Source organism: Lontra canadensis, unplaced genomic scaffold (genome assembly GCF_010015895.1).
Source record: "Lontra canadensis isolate GAN:19392208 unplaced genomic scaffold, GSC_riverotter_1.0 scaffold1, whole genome shotgun sequence".
Classification (NCBI taxonomy): Eukaryota; Metazoa; Chordata; class Mammalia; order Carnivora; family Mustelidae; genus Lontra; species Lontra canadensis.
In genome coordinates this window covers 6,953,443-6,972,253 of record NW_022630995.1, presented here as the reverse complement: position 1 = coordinate 6,972,253, position 18,811 = coordinate 6,953,443, and the positions used below count along the sequence as shown (strand labels likewise).

At 38.2% G+C, this 18,811-nt stretch overlaps 1 protein-coding gene across 5 annotated transcripts in view; it reads left to right on the top strand.

Moving 5' to 3' along the window:
- Positions 1-18,811, top strand: part of USO1 (USO1 vesicle transport factor) — a 90,342-nt gene that overhangs the window by 50,785 nt on the left and 20,746 nt on the right. For 3 of the 5 annotated variants that reach the window (XM_032838599.1, XM_032838513.1, XM_032838839.1), the window contains 7 exons: positions 1,927-2,047; positions 9,400-9,578; positions 13,229-13,369; positions 15,297-15,385; positions 15,789-15,943; positions 16,348-16,559; positions 18,017-18,037. In XM_032838599.1, the coding sequence (XP_032694490.1) occupies positions 1,927-2,047; positions 9,400-9,578; positions 13,229-13,369; positions 15,297-15,385; positions 15,789-15,943; positions 16,348-16,559; positions 18,017-18,037 (918 nt within the window). The remainder of the gene's footprint in view (positions 1-1,926; positions 2,048-9,399; positions 9,579-13,228; positions 13,370-15,296; positions 15,386-15,788; positions 15,944-16,347; positions 16,560-18,016; positions 18,038-18,811) is intronic. The other 2 variants (XM_032838681.1, XM_032838766.1) reach the window with 1 other exon arrangement.

The following is an 18,811-nucleotide window of genomic DNA, read 5'->3' as shown; positions in this document are numbered from 1 at the left end:
TTCCAAAATGATGATTTCTATAATTCTGTCATTATTTCACATGTATTAAGCTATAATCTCCTGCAAAGAACAACTTTACTTCATCAAGTAGTCTAATTTGTTACCCTGAAATATAGTACATACTTGAAAAGTAGAATTAATGAATAATAAATGAATAAATGCCTTTAATTACCGGTTTTTAAAGTAAGGGCTTGGTATCCACTTACTTTAAATAACTAGTGAGTATACTTCCATTCTTAATAGCATTTAGTGGATATGTTGTTGTTGTTGTTGTTGTTTTAAGATTTTATTTATTTATTTGACAGAGAGAGAGATCACAAGTAGACAGAGAGACAGGCAGAGAGAGATGGGAAGCAGGCTCCCCGCTGAGAGCCCCATGCGGGACTCGATCCCAGAACCCTGAGATCATGACCGGAGCCGAAGGCAGAGGAGTAACCCACTGAGCCACCCAGGCATCCCAGTGGATATGTTTGATTAGAGCGATATATCTCTTTATAGTCAGGAAAAATAAATGAACATGTGTTAAGAACTTAAAATATAAGTACTATGTACATAGAAACCTGGTAGCTTCCATAGAAGTTATTTTATCTCCTTTACTTTTAATAAAAATCCTATAACAAAAATATTATCCTTAGTTTACACATGGGTATACTAAAAATTTATGTAATTTGCTTAAGGTTGCACAGCTAGTACATAGGACAATCATTTTTAAAATCCACTTTTATCTAACTCAGAGCTTTAGTGTTCTTTCTACTGTATTCCTTCCCCACTTTCGTAGCAGTTAAACCGGACAGCATTAAGTGGGAGAATTTGACACCTAAAAGAAATATACTTTTGCCTTTCTCTTATCTCAGTGTTGAAACTTGTCAGTTAGGAAAATGAGTAGAACAAGTCTAGTTTAAAGAATGTGGGCAGGGCGCCTGGGTGGCTCAACTAGTTAATCGAGTGTCTTTGGCTCCAGTTATGTTCTCAGGGTCCTGGGATCAAACCCTGCATGGGGCTTCCTGCTCAGAGGGAAGCCTGCTTCTCCTTCTTCCACTCCCCCTGCTTGTGTTCTTCTCTTGCTCTGTCAAATAAATAAATAGATAAAGTCCAGGGGCAATTTTTTTTTCTTTTGGTCTTATGTGAATACCTACTCAGTAAGCTAATTTGCCTTTTTTAGGACTTTTGAACTACCCCTTTGCAATTCTTCTTTCTCTTAAGTAATACCTGCTTTTTTCCTAAAAAAATTTTTTCATAAAAAATCCTATTTCAAAGAAATAGCAAATGCTATTGTTACAAAATACTTGTTATTTAATGGTGAAATAAGCAGAAGTGGGCAACTGAGTTTTTCTTGAATGATAATGAAGAGGTTGCAGAATATATAAACTAAATCCAGGTTAGCTGAGAAAAACTAAGAATCAGAAGCAAAGACTACTGTGAATTGTTTTATGCATCTTTTCTATTGACTTAGAATCAAGTCTTGGGAATTTAGGGGCCAGATAATTACAGGAAAATGTGAACTTTCTCTGCTAGAATGTGATGATGTTTGAAGATTTATATTATTTAATTCATAATTTCATACCATTACTATTGTGAAGCCGAAACAGAATCATCCCTGAGACATAGAATTATGCCCAGGTCTCTTAGGCCACAATTAAAGCCAAGTAATGATTGATGAAAATGTAAGAATTGTTGTATATTATATTGTGCAGTGAAAAGAGAATGAATTAGGAGTTAGTAGACATGGATTCTAGTCTAGGTTCCGTCCCTTTGAGATCTATAATTTTAGGGAGGCATATTGCTCACCTTATCTTCCTTTTTTTCCCCTGTCTATAAAGTGAAAGAGTTAAACTTGCAAAATTCCTGCACTTCTAAAATTCTGTGATTTTGAAATGTCTTGTAGAAGTTGTTCTCTACTAAACGTTGTCTTTTTTCCTCCATAAGGGTGTGTTACTACTGCAGGCACTAACACGAAGCAATGGAGCAATCCAAAAAATTGTTGCTTTTGAAAATGCCTTTGAGAGACTACTGGACATTATTACAGAGGAGGGGAACAGTGATGGAGGTATAGTATGAGGAGATTGATTGAAAGAGATTTCCTTTTGTATTCACTGAATTGTTAACTTTTAGGGAATGCACTTGGAGAAATGAGGACTCATACTTTATATTCTTACTTTCATTATGGTTTGTGGAGTATGGGTTTCTTTTTATTTATCCTATTTATTTGTAGTGTTTCTATTAATGTTTAAAATTTTAACAATCACATATATTGGCTTTTTTTTTTAAGATTGCATTTTCTTTTTCTTTTCTTTTCTTTTCTTTTATTATTTATTTGAGAGAGAGAGAATATAGCAGGGGGAGGGGCAGAGGGACAAGCAGACTCCCCACTGAGCACAGAGCCTGCTATGGGGGCTCCAGGACGCTGAGATCATGACCTGAACTGAAGTCAGATGCTTAACTGAGCCACACAGGCACCCTCATATATTGAATTTTTAAAAAATAGTGTGTTCTTTTGTGTTTTATTCTAAAAATTTCTCTCTACCTCAAGGTTGTAAAGAGAGTTTTCATCATTTTCTTCTACTAAAGGCTTTGCAACTGTCTTTTACATTTAATTAGTAGGATCTTGCATTTGAATGATGGTATGAGATTTGTAATCAAACATCTATACATGTGACGTTCTGTTTCTTAGTTCTCTGTTTCATTCCATTTGTCTCACTCTGCACTAAAACTACACTTTATTAATTACTAAACCTCATAATAATATCTTATCTATTAGAATAGAGGAAAAATCTTTTATATTGGTTGGTTCCCACATCCAATTCCATTGTTAGATACCAGCAAGGTATTTGAGAATTCAACTCAGTTCTGACCCTGTCTACCCACAGATAGCATCAGATTCCATAGGTAGAAGGTTTAGTCCCATAAGACTTCCCTCCCCGCTCCCCCTTCACATGCCAGTCACAAGCCCCAGGCTGTTAACTGTGCTTCTGACCTACCTCACAGAATTCAGGGAAACACTTATGTTTACTGGTTTATTAAAGGATATGAATCAATAGCCAGATAAAGAGATACATAGGGGGAGGTCCTGAACAAAGGAGCTTCTGTCCTCACGAAGCTTGGGTCCCAGCTCAATGACACATGGAAACATTTTGGTTCGCCAGGTGTGGAGGCTCTCTGAAAAAGGGGAAAAAACTGTCCTCTTGGTTTTTTATGGAGTCTTCATTAAAAATTCACAATTGACTAAGTCACTGGCCGTTAGCTAATTGAACCTCTATGCCCTTCCCCATCCCTGGAGGTGGGGAGATTTCTTGGGGGCACTGAAAAGTTCCAACCTATAGTCACGTGGTTGGTCTTACTGGCAACTAGTGCCTGCCCTTGGGTGGCATCCCAAAATCACCTTCATTAATAAATAGCAAGATCCCCATTTCGCCTTTGTGGCTCTGAAGGGTTTTCAGGAACTGTGGATAAAGATCAATTATATCTGAGAAGTGTATTTTTGTACACTTGTGAATTTGTGAGTGAATTTGTGAATTTGTACACTTGTGAATTTTGTACACTTGTGAATGAATTTTCACAATTTATTCATCTAATGAATTGTGAAACCCTCTTCTTAATTGCCTTAACACACCTTTTCCTTTTTTTGTTCATTTGAATGAAATGCGTTTGCTAATCAAGTTCTATATGTTAAATATATCTATAATAACAATAACAATATATATATATATGGATCTCAAACTTACAACCCCAAGATCAGGAGTCACATGCTCTACTGATGAGCCAGCCAGGCACCGCCCCCCTGTTGGAATTTTGATTGGAAATATATTGGGTTTACAGATTAATTTAAGGAGAATTATCATCTTCATGTATTGACTTCCCATTCATAACCCAAGTCTCTTAACCCAAATCTTCTTTTAGATCTTTGAGTCATGTTTCAAAATTTTGAGCCAAAGAATGTTACATTTTTTTTTTTTTTTTAAGATTTTATTTATTTATCTGACAGAGATCACAAGCAGGCAGAGAGGCAGGGAGAGAGAGGAAGGGAGGCAGGCTCCTCGCTGAGCAGAGAGCCCGACATGGGGCTCAATCCCAGGACCCTGAGATCATGACCTGAGCTGAAGACAGAAGCTCCAATCCACTGAGCCACCCAGCGCCCCTGTAACATCTTTTTTTATTAAATTGATTCCTAAGCATTTCGTTTTGTTACCATATAAATGTGATCTTTTTCTTTTACATTCTCAAACTGGTCATTACTTGATTTTTGTATGTTAATCTTGTGTCCAACCACCTTCTTAAACCCTTGGTTCTAATTGGGCTTTCTGTGTAGATAATCATATTTTCTACTCATAAAATTAATAATTTTTTCTTCATTTTCAGTTCTTACACCACTTTTCTTTTTCATCTCATTGGACTAATTACAATCTTTAATACACTGTTGAATGTTGCTGACTTTATTAAGAGTACTGATGTCTCGCCATTAAGTTTTATTTTTGCTAAGTTTTTATCACGAATGAATCTTGATTCTATTTTTTTTAACTCTTTTTTTTTTTTTAAGATTTTATTTATTTGACAGAGCAAGAGAGAGCAGAAGCAGGGGGAGCGGCAGGGATATGGAGGGGGAGAAGCAGGCTGCCCCACAGAGCAGGGAGTCTGATGTGGGGATCAATCCCAGGACCTTAGGATCATGACCTGAGCTGAAGGCAGTTGCTTAACCAGCTGAGCGACCCAGGTGCCCTTGAATCTTGAATTTTAGTGAATTTTTTTTCTGTATCTTTGGAGATACAGATTATTCTTCTTTAATCTATGAGGGTCTTTTCTTTAAAATGAGAGAGACTACAACCAATATAAGCAAGTTGAGAAGAGGGAGGATATGAGAGAAAGAGGATGATCAATCATTGATTCAGAATACCTAAAAAAGGAGGAAGGATTGGAATCCAGAGTAGGGTTTGGAGTTGGCTTTTAAGACAGGAAAAGAAGCACATCTCCCATCATAATGTTGAGTGCACAGGTGGAGAGGTAGGTCCTTTTGCAGATTTGGTGGTAGGAAGTTGAACTGAAATGAAAATAGAGTCATGCTGAGAGGGAAAGAGGAGGACCCAGCTGAGAATTATGGGGGAGGTAAAAAGTCTTTTGGAGAATAAGAGAGCTAGTTGACTGTTGTAATTAGGAAGATTTCCAGGCAGGGATAAAAGCCCCATTGAGCGTTTTCACTGGGATTTTACAGCACTGCAGATATATTGATTAGGTGATTCTGTCTCCCCACTCCCTTCCAGTACTCTGATGCCTAGGTGCAATAGAGAAAAAAAACCAAGCAGTTAATTTTTCACAGGATTTTGTTTTTTCGAGGAAGGTGCTATGAAAAGAAAGTAAGACAAGAGAACTTAGTTTATTATCTACAGAGTGAAGAAATGAAGATTTGTATAATCTAAGCTAGACAGGGAGGAAAGTAAAGGTAGAGAGCGTTCCTAAAAAGGAAGAAAGAAGACTTGTTGGGTTGAAAGTCTCAGGGAAGCCGTAGAACAGATAGGTTGAAAATACTGGAGCGGGAAAGATGGGAGGTTTTGTAATGGAATGAGAATTCTGACAGTGAGGTCAGGGAACTGAGAAGTCCAGGTATTAGAGGGATTGTCACTGAAATCAAGAGTGATAGCGGCAAGTAGAGAAAGAAGATTTTGAGCAAGATCCCAGTGATGCTGTCAGTGAACAGAATAGTGACCATGGTTTTGTTACATAAGCAATGAGGAGTGTAAGAGATCATATGGGCACATGGCCTGATCCGCAAGGAAACGGGAGATTTTGTGAGAAGGCAGAGGAACTGTGGTCTCTGGAAAGTACACTGGGCTGGGAGGATCATAGATTCCACATTCTGACTCGTACATAGAATCAAAAGCATGAACTGCCTGCCCTTCAGAATGTTAAAAGGCAGGTGCTGCTTTTTTTTTTTTTATAAGGATTGTTTTTATTTATTTAACAGGTAGAGAGCACAAGCAGGGGGAGCAGCAGAGGGAGAAGGAGAAGCAGGCTCCCTAATGAGCAGGGAGCCCAATGTGAGACTCACTCCCAGGCCCTGAGATCATGACATGAACCGAAGGCAGACGCGTAGCTGACTGAGCCACCCAGGCACCGAAGGTAGCTTCTTTAAAGAAAAAAATATTTTGGGGCACCTGGGTGGCTCAGTTGGTTAAGCGGCTACCTTCGGCTCAGGTCATGATCTGGGGGTCCTGGGATCGAGCGCCACGTCAGGCTTCCTGCTCAGTGGGCAGTCTGCTTCTCCCTCTCCTTTTGCCCCTCTCCCCTGCTTGTGCATGCTATCTCTCAACAAAATAAATACATCTTAAAAAAAAAAAACAAAACATTTCATGAAGTGATTGAGGGTATATAGTAGGTTTTATTAACCAGTATTTAGGAGTTAGAGGTAGCATCTTGAAAGAGTTCAAAGGAGATTAAGCATTCTAAGATGAGAACATGGAGATGCATAGGTGATTAGCGAGGTATATATTTTCAGAGGCGACCAAGGAAAACAGAATTTTAAGACAAGATAGAATTGGCTAGTCTTTAGGATTGCTAAGATAAGTTCCAGTGGCTCCTTGTGACCGATGGTAGCCTTCAAAGCTCTAGAATTAACTTTGCACAGTGGAGGGAAGGCCCGCCAGTGATGGTGAGGGTTTTGACATTTCTCTTTCCTCCAGGGCCTTCTGATGCTCCTTAATGGCAGATCTTATTTAATGGAGATTTATGGTCCTTCATAAGAGATACAGTGATTCCTCCTCAGGAGGTGAGGATCCACATGGTCCAGCAGTATGAAGTCAGGAAGCCTCTAATTTGGAGTGCAGGACTGGTTAAATCAGAGATTTTAAACATATTTTAAATATGCAACTTAAACATTTTTATTTCAAGTTAAATGTAATAATTTTTTTCAATATGCATTGATAAAATGATCTTTTGAGTTAGGGCCAGACCCTTTCCTTCAAATATGGGTCGACTGATTGGAGTTTTTCCATCATCTTTCTGCATCTTTATTATATCACATCTATAATACATCATGTAGGATTTGCTTTTGGGTTTCTTTACAGTGAAATGCAAGATCTTCGTGGGTTTTTACAATTAGTTTTCTTGTTTTTTAGACTTATATTACCTGTATATAACAACAGCTATTCTTAATGACTTGCTTTCATTGAGTTTTGCCAAAGACTTAGTTTTTTTAAAAACCCTATCTATAAGGAATACATTCTAAGACCCCCAGTGGATACCTGAAATCATAGATAGTAACCAAACCTTATGTATACAGTGTTTTTTCCTATACATACATACCTATGATAAAATTTAATTTACAAATTAGGCACAGTAAGAGATTAACAACAACTAATAATAGAAAAGAATAATTGTAACAATATACTGTAGTTAAAGTTATGTGAATGTGATCCTCCTCTGTCTCTGAAAATACTGTGCTGAACTCACGTTGCTTCTCATGATAATATGAAATGATAAGGTGTCTAGGTGATGAAGTGAGGCGAATGGCGTAGGCATTGTGATGTAGCATTAAGCTGCTATTAACCTTCTGACGGTAAATCAGGATGATCACTGGTTTCTGGACTGCACTTGATTCCAGATAAGTGAAACCTCAGTAAGTGAAACTGCAGATAAGAGGGAACTATTATTTGGCAGTTTATATAATAGTTAATTAATAACTAGTGCAAATAGCATGGTAGCTTTGTAAATTACAAAAGTTGTTTACTTTTAGGTACAATATAGAGGCACGATCCATGAAAGAAAAAATTGGTACATGAGACTTCATTAACATTGAAAATTTCTCTACAAAACACTGTTAAGCTGCGCTAAGAAATAGTCCCTTTTTTTTTTATAGTTTTGTTTATTTGAGTGATCTTGACACTCAACATAGGGCTTGAACTCAAACGATCCCAAGATCAACAGTGGTTATGGGTTTCGGACTGAGCCACCAAGGTGCCCCCCAAAATAAAGTCTATTAATTAAAAAAAAAAAAAGCAACTGATTTTTGTAAACATAAAGTTCAACTAGTAGAGGTAAAAGTGTGGATGTAGTATACAGAGGAACCTATCAGCTGTGAGCATCTAGTATCAATCATATTGTCAACAGAGGGAACAGATCCTTGGTTAAGCTGGCACTTGGTGAAGTGGAGATCATTGGAGAGCTTTAAGCCATGAAAGCAGTGTAAGCTGTGGTGTGGGTGCAAGTACCCCATGGAACAGTATGTTGTGAGCAGAGAGAGGAGTAGATGGAGAACCGGAGCCAGGAACCATGGGAAGCCCGAGGAGTGGCCAGAGGCATGTAAGGAAAATGAGAAGAGAGTAATTCGTGTTTTAGAAACTAAGGCAAGAGGAAGTTTCAAGAAAGAGACATCAAGACGACAATGTCAGGTGCTTCTTAGAGATTAAGATATGGTTGATTCATTCAACAAATATTTAATAGCAACCTGATAGCTATATCTTTTCTCTGTCTCTGCTGACACATATCCTAGTAGGACGTTGACATTCCTGTCTTCATGAATTATAACCTAGTGGACAAGACACAAACTGCATAATAAAAGGAGCAGGCTTTTATGAAGCATTTAGCTGGTGAGACTAGCCCGGTCATCAGTGCTTGATGTTTAATCTGGGATCTGAAGAAAAAATATGAGTTACTGAGTTGAGTGGATAGTTGAACACAGTGGTCAAGAGATCGGTGGGGACCTGAATCAGAGCATACAGCTTGTGGCCTGTGGCCGTCAGGAGTCAGCACAGGTTTTCTACCTTGCGGAACTGAAGAAATGCTGAGCTTGGAGATTAGTCTTTTTTTTAAAGAGTGGTGGGGGTGTTTGGTCTGGGTGACTCAGTCAGTTAAGTTTTATACTCTTGATTTTGGCTCAAGCTTAGGTCATCAGGTCATGATCTCAGGGTTATGAGATCAAGCCTTGCCTGGGGCTATGAGCTCAACATGGAGCGTAATCTGCTGGTTCCTCTTCCTCTCTCTTTGCTTCTCCCCTGCACGCATGCCTACGTATGTCTCTGCCTCTCTCTCTCTAAAATAAATAAATAAAATCTTAAAAAAAAAGATTCTCGGGGCACCTGGGTGGCTCAGTCGGTTGGGCCTCTGCCTTCAGCTCAGGTCATGATCTCAGGGTCCTGGGATCCGGCCCCACATCGGGCTCCCTGCTCCTCGGGAAGCCTGCCTCTCCCTCTCCCACTTCCCCTGCGTGTATTCCCTCTCTCTCTCTCTCTCTCTCTCTCTCTCTTTCAAATAAATAAAATCTTAAAAAAAAGAAAAATTCTCTCCCCCTCCCTCAGCACATCACCCTCCTGCCCATTCCCCCCAACCCCCACCCCGGCAGCAAAGTGTTTGGGGATTGAATTTGCCTTTGGATTTTATTAGCCTTAACACTTCCATTTTACATTCTTTTCCCAGGTATAGTAGTGGAAGATTGTCTGATTTTGCTCCAAAACTTGTTAAAAAACAACAATTCCAATCAAAATTTTTTTAAAGAAGGCTCATATATTCAACGTATGAAACCTTGGTTTCATGTTGGAGATGAAAATTCTGGCTGGTCTGCACAGAAAGTGACTAATCTGCACGTAATGCTACAGGTATACTGTAGTTAGATACAAATGTGATAAGAATTTTGACATTGTTCCTTTCAAAGCAAAGAAAATTGCTCGTGTTTGATAAATTTAGGATGTTGAGTTGGTTTCAGATGGGCTTTAAAAAATCTTTTAGTATAAATTTGCAGTTATGTTCAGAGATCCTCTGCCATTGACCTCCCCCCAGCCCCCATTACCACGTCCATCACTCAGCTTCAATAATTATTAACACCTGGCAGTTTTGTTTCACCTTTTATCCCACTTTCTTGTCCTGCTGCATTATTTTAAAGCAAATCCAAATATATAGTGTCCTGATGAACCTTTTGCACCCAGAGAATAATAGGTTAGATTGTCAATTTGAATTTTTTAAATCTGATTTCTTCAGTTAAGGCTTTAATATTCAGAATACTATGTTCAACAAATAAATTCATTCAGTTAACATTTACTGGGAGTTAGGCACTGACCGCTAGGAAATGAATATTAATGTGCCTGCCCCCAAAGATTAATAATCGGATGCAGGTTAAACTGACACATTACGGGTAATTTTATTTAAGCTTTATGGTGAAAGCTTAGTGGTGATGGTAGTAAAATTGAAGACCGTAGGATCCCAAATGATTTCTGCATCAGAGAATATATGAAATTCTTTGAAGTATTTTACTTACTTATTCCTTTATTATGCCTTCTCAATCCTTAAATTTATACGCTAGCCTCCCAACTTACCGACTCTTTGGTGATTCTTGTGGGTTTTTGAATATCTCTGCATTATGTCTGCATCTCTGAAGTTGTTTTCCTTAAAACTAGATGGATAGTTTCTCTAATAATTAGAGTCTGAATATTGCTGCATACCCTGGGAGTTGACTCTGTAGGGTTGATCGATTATTAGGGTGACCAGATGCCCTATTTTGCCTGGATAGTATTCATTTTGTAATTACTGTAACAGTGCCCTCTTTCACTTCTAAACTGTCCCAATTTAGATAATAAATTATAGTTATCCTATATAGAATATGCATAAGAGTGGTTAGGAAAATATTTTATAGGACAGCCTGGGTAGAATCTTTCTATTTTACACTCCTCCCTTCATCGCTTCTGTTTTCATATGTCAGTATTACATATTTCAAGACTGTGTTAGTTTTTATCCTTTCAAAATAGCATCCAAAGTAGTAAGCTTGATATCTTTGCCTAATACCACTTTCTTAATAAAGGAACTTCCTCTAGAAAAGTACCTTTCAAAAGGTGGTTAGAGTGAAGGGTCTGGTGATGGGCAAAAACTTAGGTCTGTCCTGCCGAGCAGTGATCTTTTAAAGTGCTGGAGGAGTCCACGCGTGTTTTGTAGTTTAGGGTACTATGTAAGGAATAATTTTTGAAGAAAGTGTTGCTGTTTAAAAAGTAAAGTACTATTTTACCAAAAAACAAAAACAAAAACGTAGACTAGCATACTGACTATCAACAAAAATTAAGTAGACAGTAAATTGGTTCTTAAAGTACTCTTGACTTAAAAAAAAAACTGAATAAAATCTTGAACGTAAACTTCAAAATAAAGAGCCTGAGTTTAATTCACTTTAATATATTCTCCATGTCAAAAATCGAGTAGTTGATACAGTCATGACTTCACAGGTCACAGGTTATCTTCTGCTTTTCAACCTGTCCAGTGCTATTTCTTTATAGCTGTATGTAGGGTTGCTTGTACTTTGAGTTCTCTATGTTGCACCAAATGAAAATACACCAAAAATGGTGATAAATGCTCCTGTTCGAATAGTAAACATCCTAACTGGAATTTATTCATCATTGCAGTTGAAATCATGATTGATCTTAAAAATTCTGTAAGTTGAAATTGATGTCCTTAAGAATATTTTATTCAGCTTTTACAGATTAAATTTGGGGGATGCTCATCTTTTCAAAACATTTTTTAGTCATAAAACATTTTAATTTTGTCCTGAAATGATAGTGTTATGACTAGTTCTGCCTCCTATGCCTACAGGCATATATACCCTTGTAGACCATTTTTGAACAGTTACTGCCAGCAACTCTCAGAAAGCTCATTACCTTATGAGAAAATCCTTTTCGTTTTGGGGTAATTCTAGTTATTAAAAACTTAATCCATATAATGGGTTAAAGTCTGCCTTGATATAACTTCTACAGACTTCCCCTTGGTTTGCTTTCTGGGAAAATACAAGTCCATTCCTTACAGTATTTTACACATTTGAATGTTGTTATTAAGTCTTCCCTTATTTTCTTATCCTCATATTAAGTATTACCTCTTTTTTCAGTCACCTTTTCCTACTTCTCTGTCATCTAGAAAATGGATAATTGCTTTTTCTTTTTTTTACATCATCAGTAAAGATATCCAAGTGATTAGATTGTATTAGGGAATTATTGTTGATTTTGTTAGGTATGGTGATAGCATGATGATTATGTTTTTTAAAATCCTTTTAGTTAGAGATGCGTATAGAAATATTTATGGGAGAAATGACATCTAGCTTGGTATTTGTTTTACATATGTATATATATCATATACATATACACATACATACACATATATATGCACATATATACATATATATGTGTATATATATTCCCTCTGCCACCCCCCACCCAGCCACGTAAGGATAGGAGGATAAATTAAAAAAACAAAAGCCTCGGAGGCCTAACTAGAAAGGCTTAAGGATTTAAACCAATGGGTAATCCTAAAGTTGCTCTCTGGTGACATCAGTGTATTAATCAACCCTCTTTTTTTTTTTTTTAAGATTTTATTTATTTATTTGAGAGAGGAAAGAAAGAGCACAAGCAGGGGAGGGCCAGGGGGAGAGGGAGAGGCAGACTCCTCATTGAGCAGGGAGCCCAACTTGGGCCTTGATCCGAGGACTCTGGGATCATGACCTGAGCCAAAGGCAGATGTCCAGCTGACTGAGCCACCCAGGCACCCCTTAATCAGCCCTCTTAATAAAGTGTTATCACAAATTTCCCATGTGATCTTAATATATAAGGCTTTGTACACACACAGACCTGTGAGTGTAGTTTTAAAATACAAGATGCATATAAAATTATTTTGTAGATATAACGGTGCTGAAAATTTTGGGGATGACATTTTTTTGTTTCTCAGATTTCATGTTCAAGTTCAGACTAATCATTGAGCCGTAAGGATTTAATTAGCATTAATGATCAATGAGGCCAACCCCTTGCGTAATGCGTAAATCTTCTACCACGTCTTCAGTTGTAAGTTCTGGTCTCTAAGTAGCTCCCAGTGAAGGGGAATTGATCACACCTCAGGCCACTCTGTTCCCAGATCTGCTCTGTAATTAGGTAGTTCATCTTTACTTTGATGAAAAATATACCACCCTGTTACTCCATTCATCCGTTCACTCGTTGAATATAAACTATGTTAAAAATACTGGGCTTGTTCTTTGGAACAAAAATGACTGAGGCAGTCTCTGCTCGGGAGTTCACAATCCCCTGAAGGCGACAAAGTGGCGCAAACGGCGTAGGGCGCCGTGCGCTGTAGCAGAGCTGTTGCCGTGCGAGCTTGAAGGGAAGAGCCCCTAGATCTGGCCGAGGAGGGGAGGAAGCCTTCACACAGATACTCGTGTTCATACAGATCAATTCCCTCCAGACTTTTCAAATCTTTAAAAGACACATTTTGTTTGCTCTTTCTTTCGCAGCTTGTTCGGGTGCTGGTCTCTCCCACCAACCCTCCCGGGGCTACGAGCAGCTGCCAGAAAGCCATGTTCCAGTGCGGCTTACTGCAGCAGCTCTGCACCATCCTCATGGCCACGGGCGTTCCTGCCGATATCCTGACCGAGGTAAACCGCGTGGGGCCAGGGGCTGCTCGCGGCCGTTGAGATCGGGAATCCTAAGAGGAATTAGATGTCAGCTAAAGGAAAAGCAGTAGAAGTGAACCACTTTTATATGTTAAATTCCTAACTGGTCCTACTAAAATCTACTTAGCGTAATATGACAGTATTAAGCCCCAAAGGTATACTCCATCCTCAAGTTCAATAGTATATGAATAATGTGAAAGCGTACAGGATTTCATTAATTTTATTGTACTCAGCAGGAATACCCAGTATGATTGATGGTTTTAATTTTGAGATCAGTATGATTTAGTCAAATAAGACTTGAGACTTTAAGTAGTCTTACATATTCCGAGAATTGTGCATTCTTTCTCCCTGATGTTTGGCATTTTTTCTTGCCTGTCTATTAAGAAAATGCAGTTAGTTTGAAGGAAAGAAAGGTGGAGTTTATTTGAACTGTTCTCAAATTAACACATGCACATTAAAAGAAGAGATGATAATAAGTTCTGTAACAAAACCCGCTATCTTTAGCCTCGCTCCACCCTTCCCATTGTATAACCCTCTCACTTTACTTCCTTCTGTCCCCCCAGTAATTTGTGTTTAAATCAGTACTCAGGGCTTATAATTTTATGACTATATAAATACTGTTCCTTGCTAAGCCAGAGCAGGGAACAGAGCTAATTATCTTTCTTTTTTTAAGTGATAGAAGTTTTATTAAGTGAAGACACAGAAAAAGCTCTCAAGAGTGAGAGGGGTCCTGACAGGTTGCCCATATCTTTTGTTAAATATCCCTTTCTCTTCCCTAAGTTGTAGTAGTGTTCTTTTTTCGTCTTGCTGATTTTCTGTGTGCCTGCATATTAGTGCTATCGCATGCTTAACACATCATTTCCATTCCACGCGGTTTTCTTTCTGGAAGCCTTCCATCCTCCTGCTCCAATGTGGGCTAGTTATTCTCTCCTTCTATGCGCATCTCTTGTCCTGGGACTTTGACCAGCCCCCTAGGATCTCCTTTTACTTCTCTCTTGACTGAAATCCCTTAGTTACCAGGCCGTGTCTTTACCCCTCAACCTTTCGGCTCGTTATCTTAGTTTACTTAACTTTCCAAAAAAGGTAGATGGCAGGAGAACTTGGTTTTAGCTCTTTGATGTCATTCTTCTACTTTCAGTTCAAATGTTTGGCTAGGTATCCATTCAGAGTTGGAAATCATAACTCTCAACTTTCAGAACATTATTTCAGTGCTGCCGTTAAAAAATCTGAAGCCATTTTTAAGCTTAATCCTTTTTATGTAATCTTTTTTTCTCTAGAAACTTTTGGGATCTTCTCTTTCTTTCTTGTTTCCAGAAATATCCTGATGATGTACAGTACCACAGACTTTATTTTCCCCTCTTCAATTATTTTTGTCACTCACTGGGCCCTTTCAAGCTGTAGACATGTGTTCTTCAGTTCTGAGAATGTTTTTCATATTTCCTGATAATTTTTTTATGTCCTGCTTCTGCAGCTCTATTGAAAGATTGTTGGACTTTCTATGGACCTAGTTTGTCTTTTTATTCTATTTTCTTGGAGGTCTTTTCAACTTCATCCTTAAATTGAAATTTAATTTTGTTAGATTTTAAATGTCTTCTCCGATTTTATCCTAAAGCATCCTTATTTTGTAGAAATAGATTCTGTCTCTTAGAGAATACTATTAATTTTATTTTTTTGATATTTTAAATGCTTGTAGTCAGGTATTATTTCTAATTAGAGGCCTGCACTTAATGTTTTAAAATGTTATTTCAAAAAAGTGTTAGAGGATTATAATGCTGTCACTGCTTTTTTGGTGTCTGAGTCTTGGCATTTAAAAGCAAAACACAGAAGGATAAAACATTTTCTTCCTTTGAAAACAGGTTTTCTTCCTTGATGTTCTCTCTCTAAATTTTTATTTTTCCCCCCTTAATAGACCATTAATACTGTATCAGAAGTTATTCGAGGCTACCAAGTAAACCAAGACTACTTTGCTTCTGTAAATGCACCTTCAAACCCACCAAGGTAGGAAAAGGGAAATCTTGCAATTTCTTTGAGGAAGTCAAAACTTCCTTTGGGTTTTTAGTATATCGTATATACATCTTATTCCCTTAAGAAGTTCAACTATATGTTCTGAAACTAGAAGTCATCTGACAAGATAAGCATGTTACTATTTTAAAAGAGTCTGTGGTCCTTGGAGCTTAGGTATTTGGGTGCAGATACCACACCCCCTCCTCCGGGCCTTAAGCAAACAGATCGCTTGTCTCCATTGCAGTTACTGTTCCTGTGAGATGGAGATGGAAATACTAACTTGATGGAAATATTATTTTATTACTATGGTTCTTCAGTCAGCAGCAGCGACCGGCTGTTGATTCGTATACTCGGGTTGCAATGTTTCTCTCTGTTCTGTTCTTTTTGAATGCGACAGGCCGGCGATCGTAGTTCTGCTCATGTCCATGGTCAATGAAAGGCAACCGTTCGTACTGCGCTGCGCTGTTCTCTACTGCTTCCAGTGTTTCCTATATAAAAACCAGAAGGGACAAGGAGAAATTGTGTCAACGCTCCTGCCTTCCACTATTGATGGTAAATGATTTTGTTCTAATTTCTGTTTTAAAAAGTAAGTAGTCTTTTAAACTTTTTAATGATAAAACATATCCTAAGATAAAAGACCCTAGATGTAGTGGAGCATTTGAAATACAGCATTTCCTTGAATTTGCTTCAGAAATATAGTTTTTAATTAAGACAGTGATTTTCTGGAATATCATCTCATCAGTTTGATGGCTAACATGTTCTACATCTCCGTATCCTATCACACTTCTTCCAAAGTCCTTTTTTGTCATCTTTCATTTTGTTTTGAAAAGCAGACTTTTACAGATGTAACTCAATATTGCTAATTAACAAAATTTAAAATAGGATTTTGAGCTATTTGTATGTGTGCGTAAAGCAACATTTAATTTTTTATTACCCTCTGCTTGCTGTCTTTGTAGCAACAGGTAACTCGGTCTCAGCGGGTCAGTTACTGTGCGGAGGCCTGTTTTCCACTGATTCGCTTTCAAACTGGTGTGCTGCCGTGGCCCTTGCCCACGCTTTGCAAGAAAACGCTACCCAGAAGGAACAGTTACTCAGGGTTCAACTTGCTACGAGTATTGGCAACCCTCCGGTGTCTTTATTACAGCAGTGCACCAACATCCTTTCACAGGTAACGTGGTGAGTGGAACTCTCGAAGGCGGGAAAAGTCTCTGCCACACATTTGTATGTCAGCGATACAGGAATTTAAGGATATCCTTAGTACATGCAGATATTATAAAAGGAAAGAGGTGTGGACTTACCTGCCCATTGGCTCATTGTAACCCGAAACAGTTTGTGGAGAGAAAGCAATAAATATCCTTACATGAGTGGTTTTGTCAAATAGTTAATAAGGTCTGCTTCATGATAGAAATACATATTCTGGACAGAAAGGTGACTTGTTTTTCTTTGTTTCCTTTTATATCATCCGCGGTGTTCTTGCACTGTTGTTACCGTTCTGCTCTGTGGCCAAATTTGGGTCAGCTTATAAGAGGGCATGGAACAAAGTGGCTCATAGCTATGTGCTTCCTTCTTTTCCCAAACCAATCAGTCTTCCTTGTAGGAAGCAAGGGTAGGATACCAGCCCATCGCTGATACCGTTAAGCATTGGACTCCTTGATGTCTGTGAGCTCTCAAATCATCAAAATCCTAAAGTTAATAACTTAGCTAGTAAGACAGACAAAAATGTAACTGTTTGCAGAACTCTAGACCCCTGATGAGAACATCTAGACCCCGGTGAGAACAGCAGAGCTTCACTGAAGTGTGGGTGAGAAGCTTTTTAGGAGTATCACTACTCGTGGATGATTTGTTCCCATGCACAGCCTTATTGTTGAACAGTTCAGGTTCACTCCTCAGTGAAATTACGGTCACCAGCCACTCAGAACCACTCAGCGTAAACATGTACTTAAGTCTAAAATTGTGCTGTCCCCTGAAATTTTCCAATTTTCCTGCCTCCCTCCCTGTGATAAGGTCCTGTGTCCTTCTTAATTTTGAATTTTGTCACACTCATTGAATTGTTTTATTGTGAGCTTTTAAAGAAACATCAGTGCCATACACAGAAAGCTATAAATTAAAGGTGAAGAATTATGAAGAATTAACTGTGGTGAAAAGGGGGTTGTCTGCTCCCTTTGTTGTTTAAAATCTGTTTACTTAGGTTGAAAGCTTATTTTATCTTTGATTTATCATTTATTTCTTCGTGATTTGAAAAAACTACCCCCAAATATCCATATCTTTATGTATTTACTACTTGTCATTCTCATGTTGTCTGTTGAAAACAGCTTCTCTTAAGCCAAACAGCAATTAACTGACCACTGCCAGCAGAGAGTTTGCTCTACCACTGTCTTCACAGTTAACGCGTAACGACAAATTCTCTGGATAGTGGTGTCTTCCCACTCTGAGTTATCACAGTGCTATCAAATGATCCTTTCTCCTCCAAAATGTAGAAGCACTGTTACATAATAAAGGATTTGAACTGTACTGTCCCAAAGTATTGGTGTGGGTTTGTAGAGACCATCTGTGAGGGATTTTTCTAGATTTAAATTTTTCTAACGCAGTAATATTTCTGAGTAATTTGTCATGTGTAATTTACAGGGTGATAAGATCGACAGACGGGTATGTATCGCTTGTTTAAGCTTAGGCACTTCCCTCTTACAACAAGGCTTTTCTTTGTCTTCGGTTTTGCTGATGGTTTTTTTAACTGCTTGTTTGAAGTTGTATTCTACTCACACTTTCATGCATCAGCAAGTTTCTCTCTGTCGTAATGGCTTCCGGTTTTTCTCTGTGGGATGTTTTCTCCGTGTAGTGGTGTTACTAAGAACTGTGGGAATGAGGCTGAAGCTGTGTCTGTGCTTCCCTCCAGGTATGCTTGCACTTTCTGGAATTCCTTGGTTTGGGTTTTTTTGGTGGTTTTTTTGTGTGTGTTTCTTCACCTAAGCTTGTTTCTTTATTTCCCCCTGAAACCATTTTGAAGCTAGTAAAATTTAGGGTGAAGGATTTTGTCTTCAGCTAGTCAGTACGTCAAAGAATATGGTGACTTTTATATTACTTAGATTACTGAAAATGTACAAAGTGTAATCTTGTAATTTGAAAGCTTTTTGAATTAAATACAGTGGGTAGTTCTGGATGTAACCCATATGGTATAGTTACCATTGGGGATTAGTTTTTGATGTGTGTGAAGGAGTGCGATTTGTGTTTGGTTTTGATTTTTTTTTTTTTTTTTTTGCAGAGTGTTTGGCAAAAAAGGAGTGTACCTTAATATTTACGTTTGGTCGTGCGTTCAGTTGTGCAGTGTTGGTAGTAATAAACTGAAGTCCTGTTAGGCACTGTATCTTTGTGGAGGAGTATGATTTAACGCCTGCTAATAACACACACAGACAAACTTGGCAG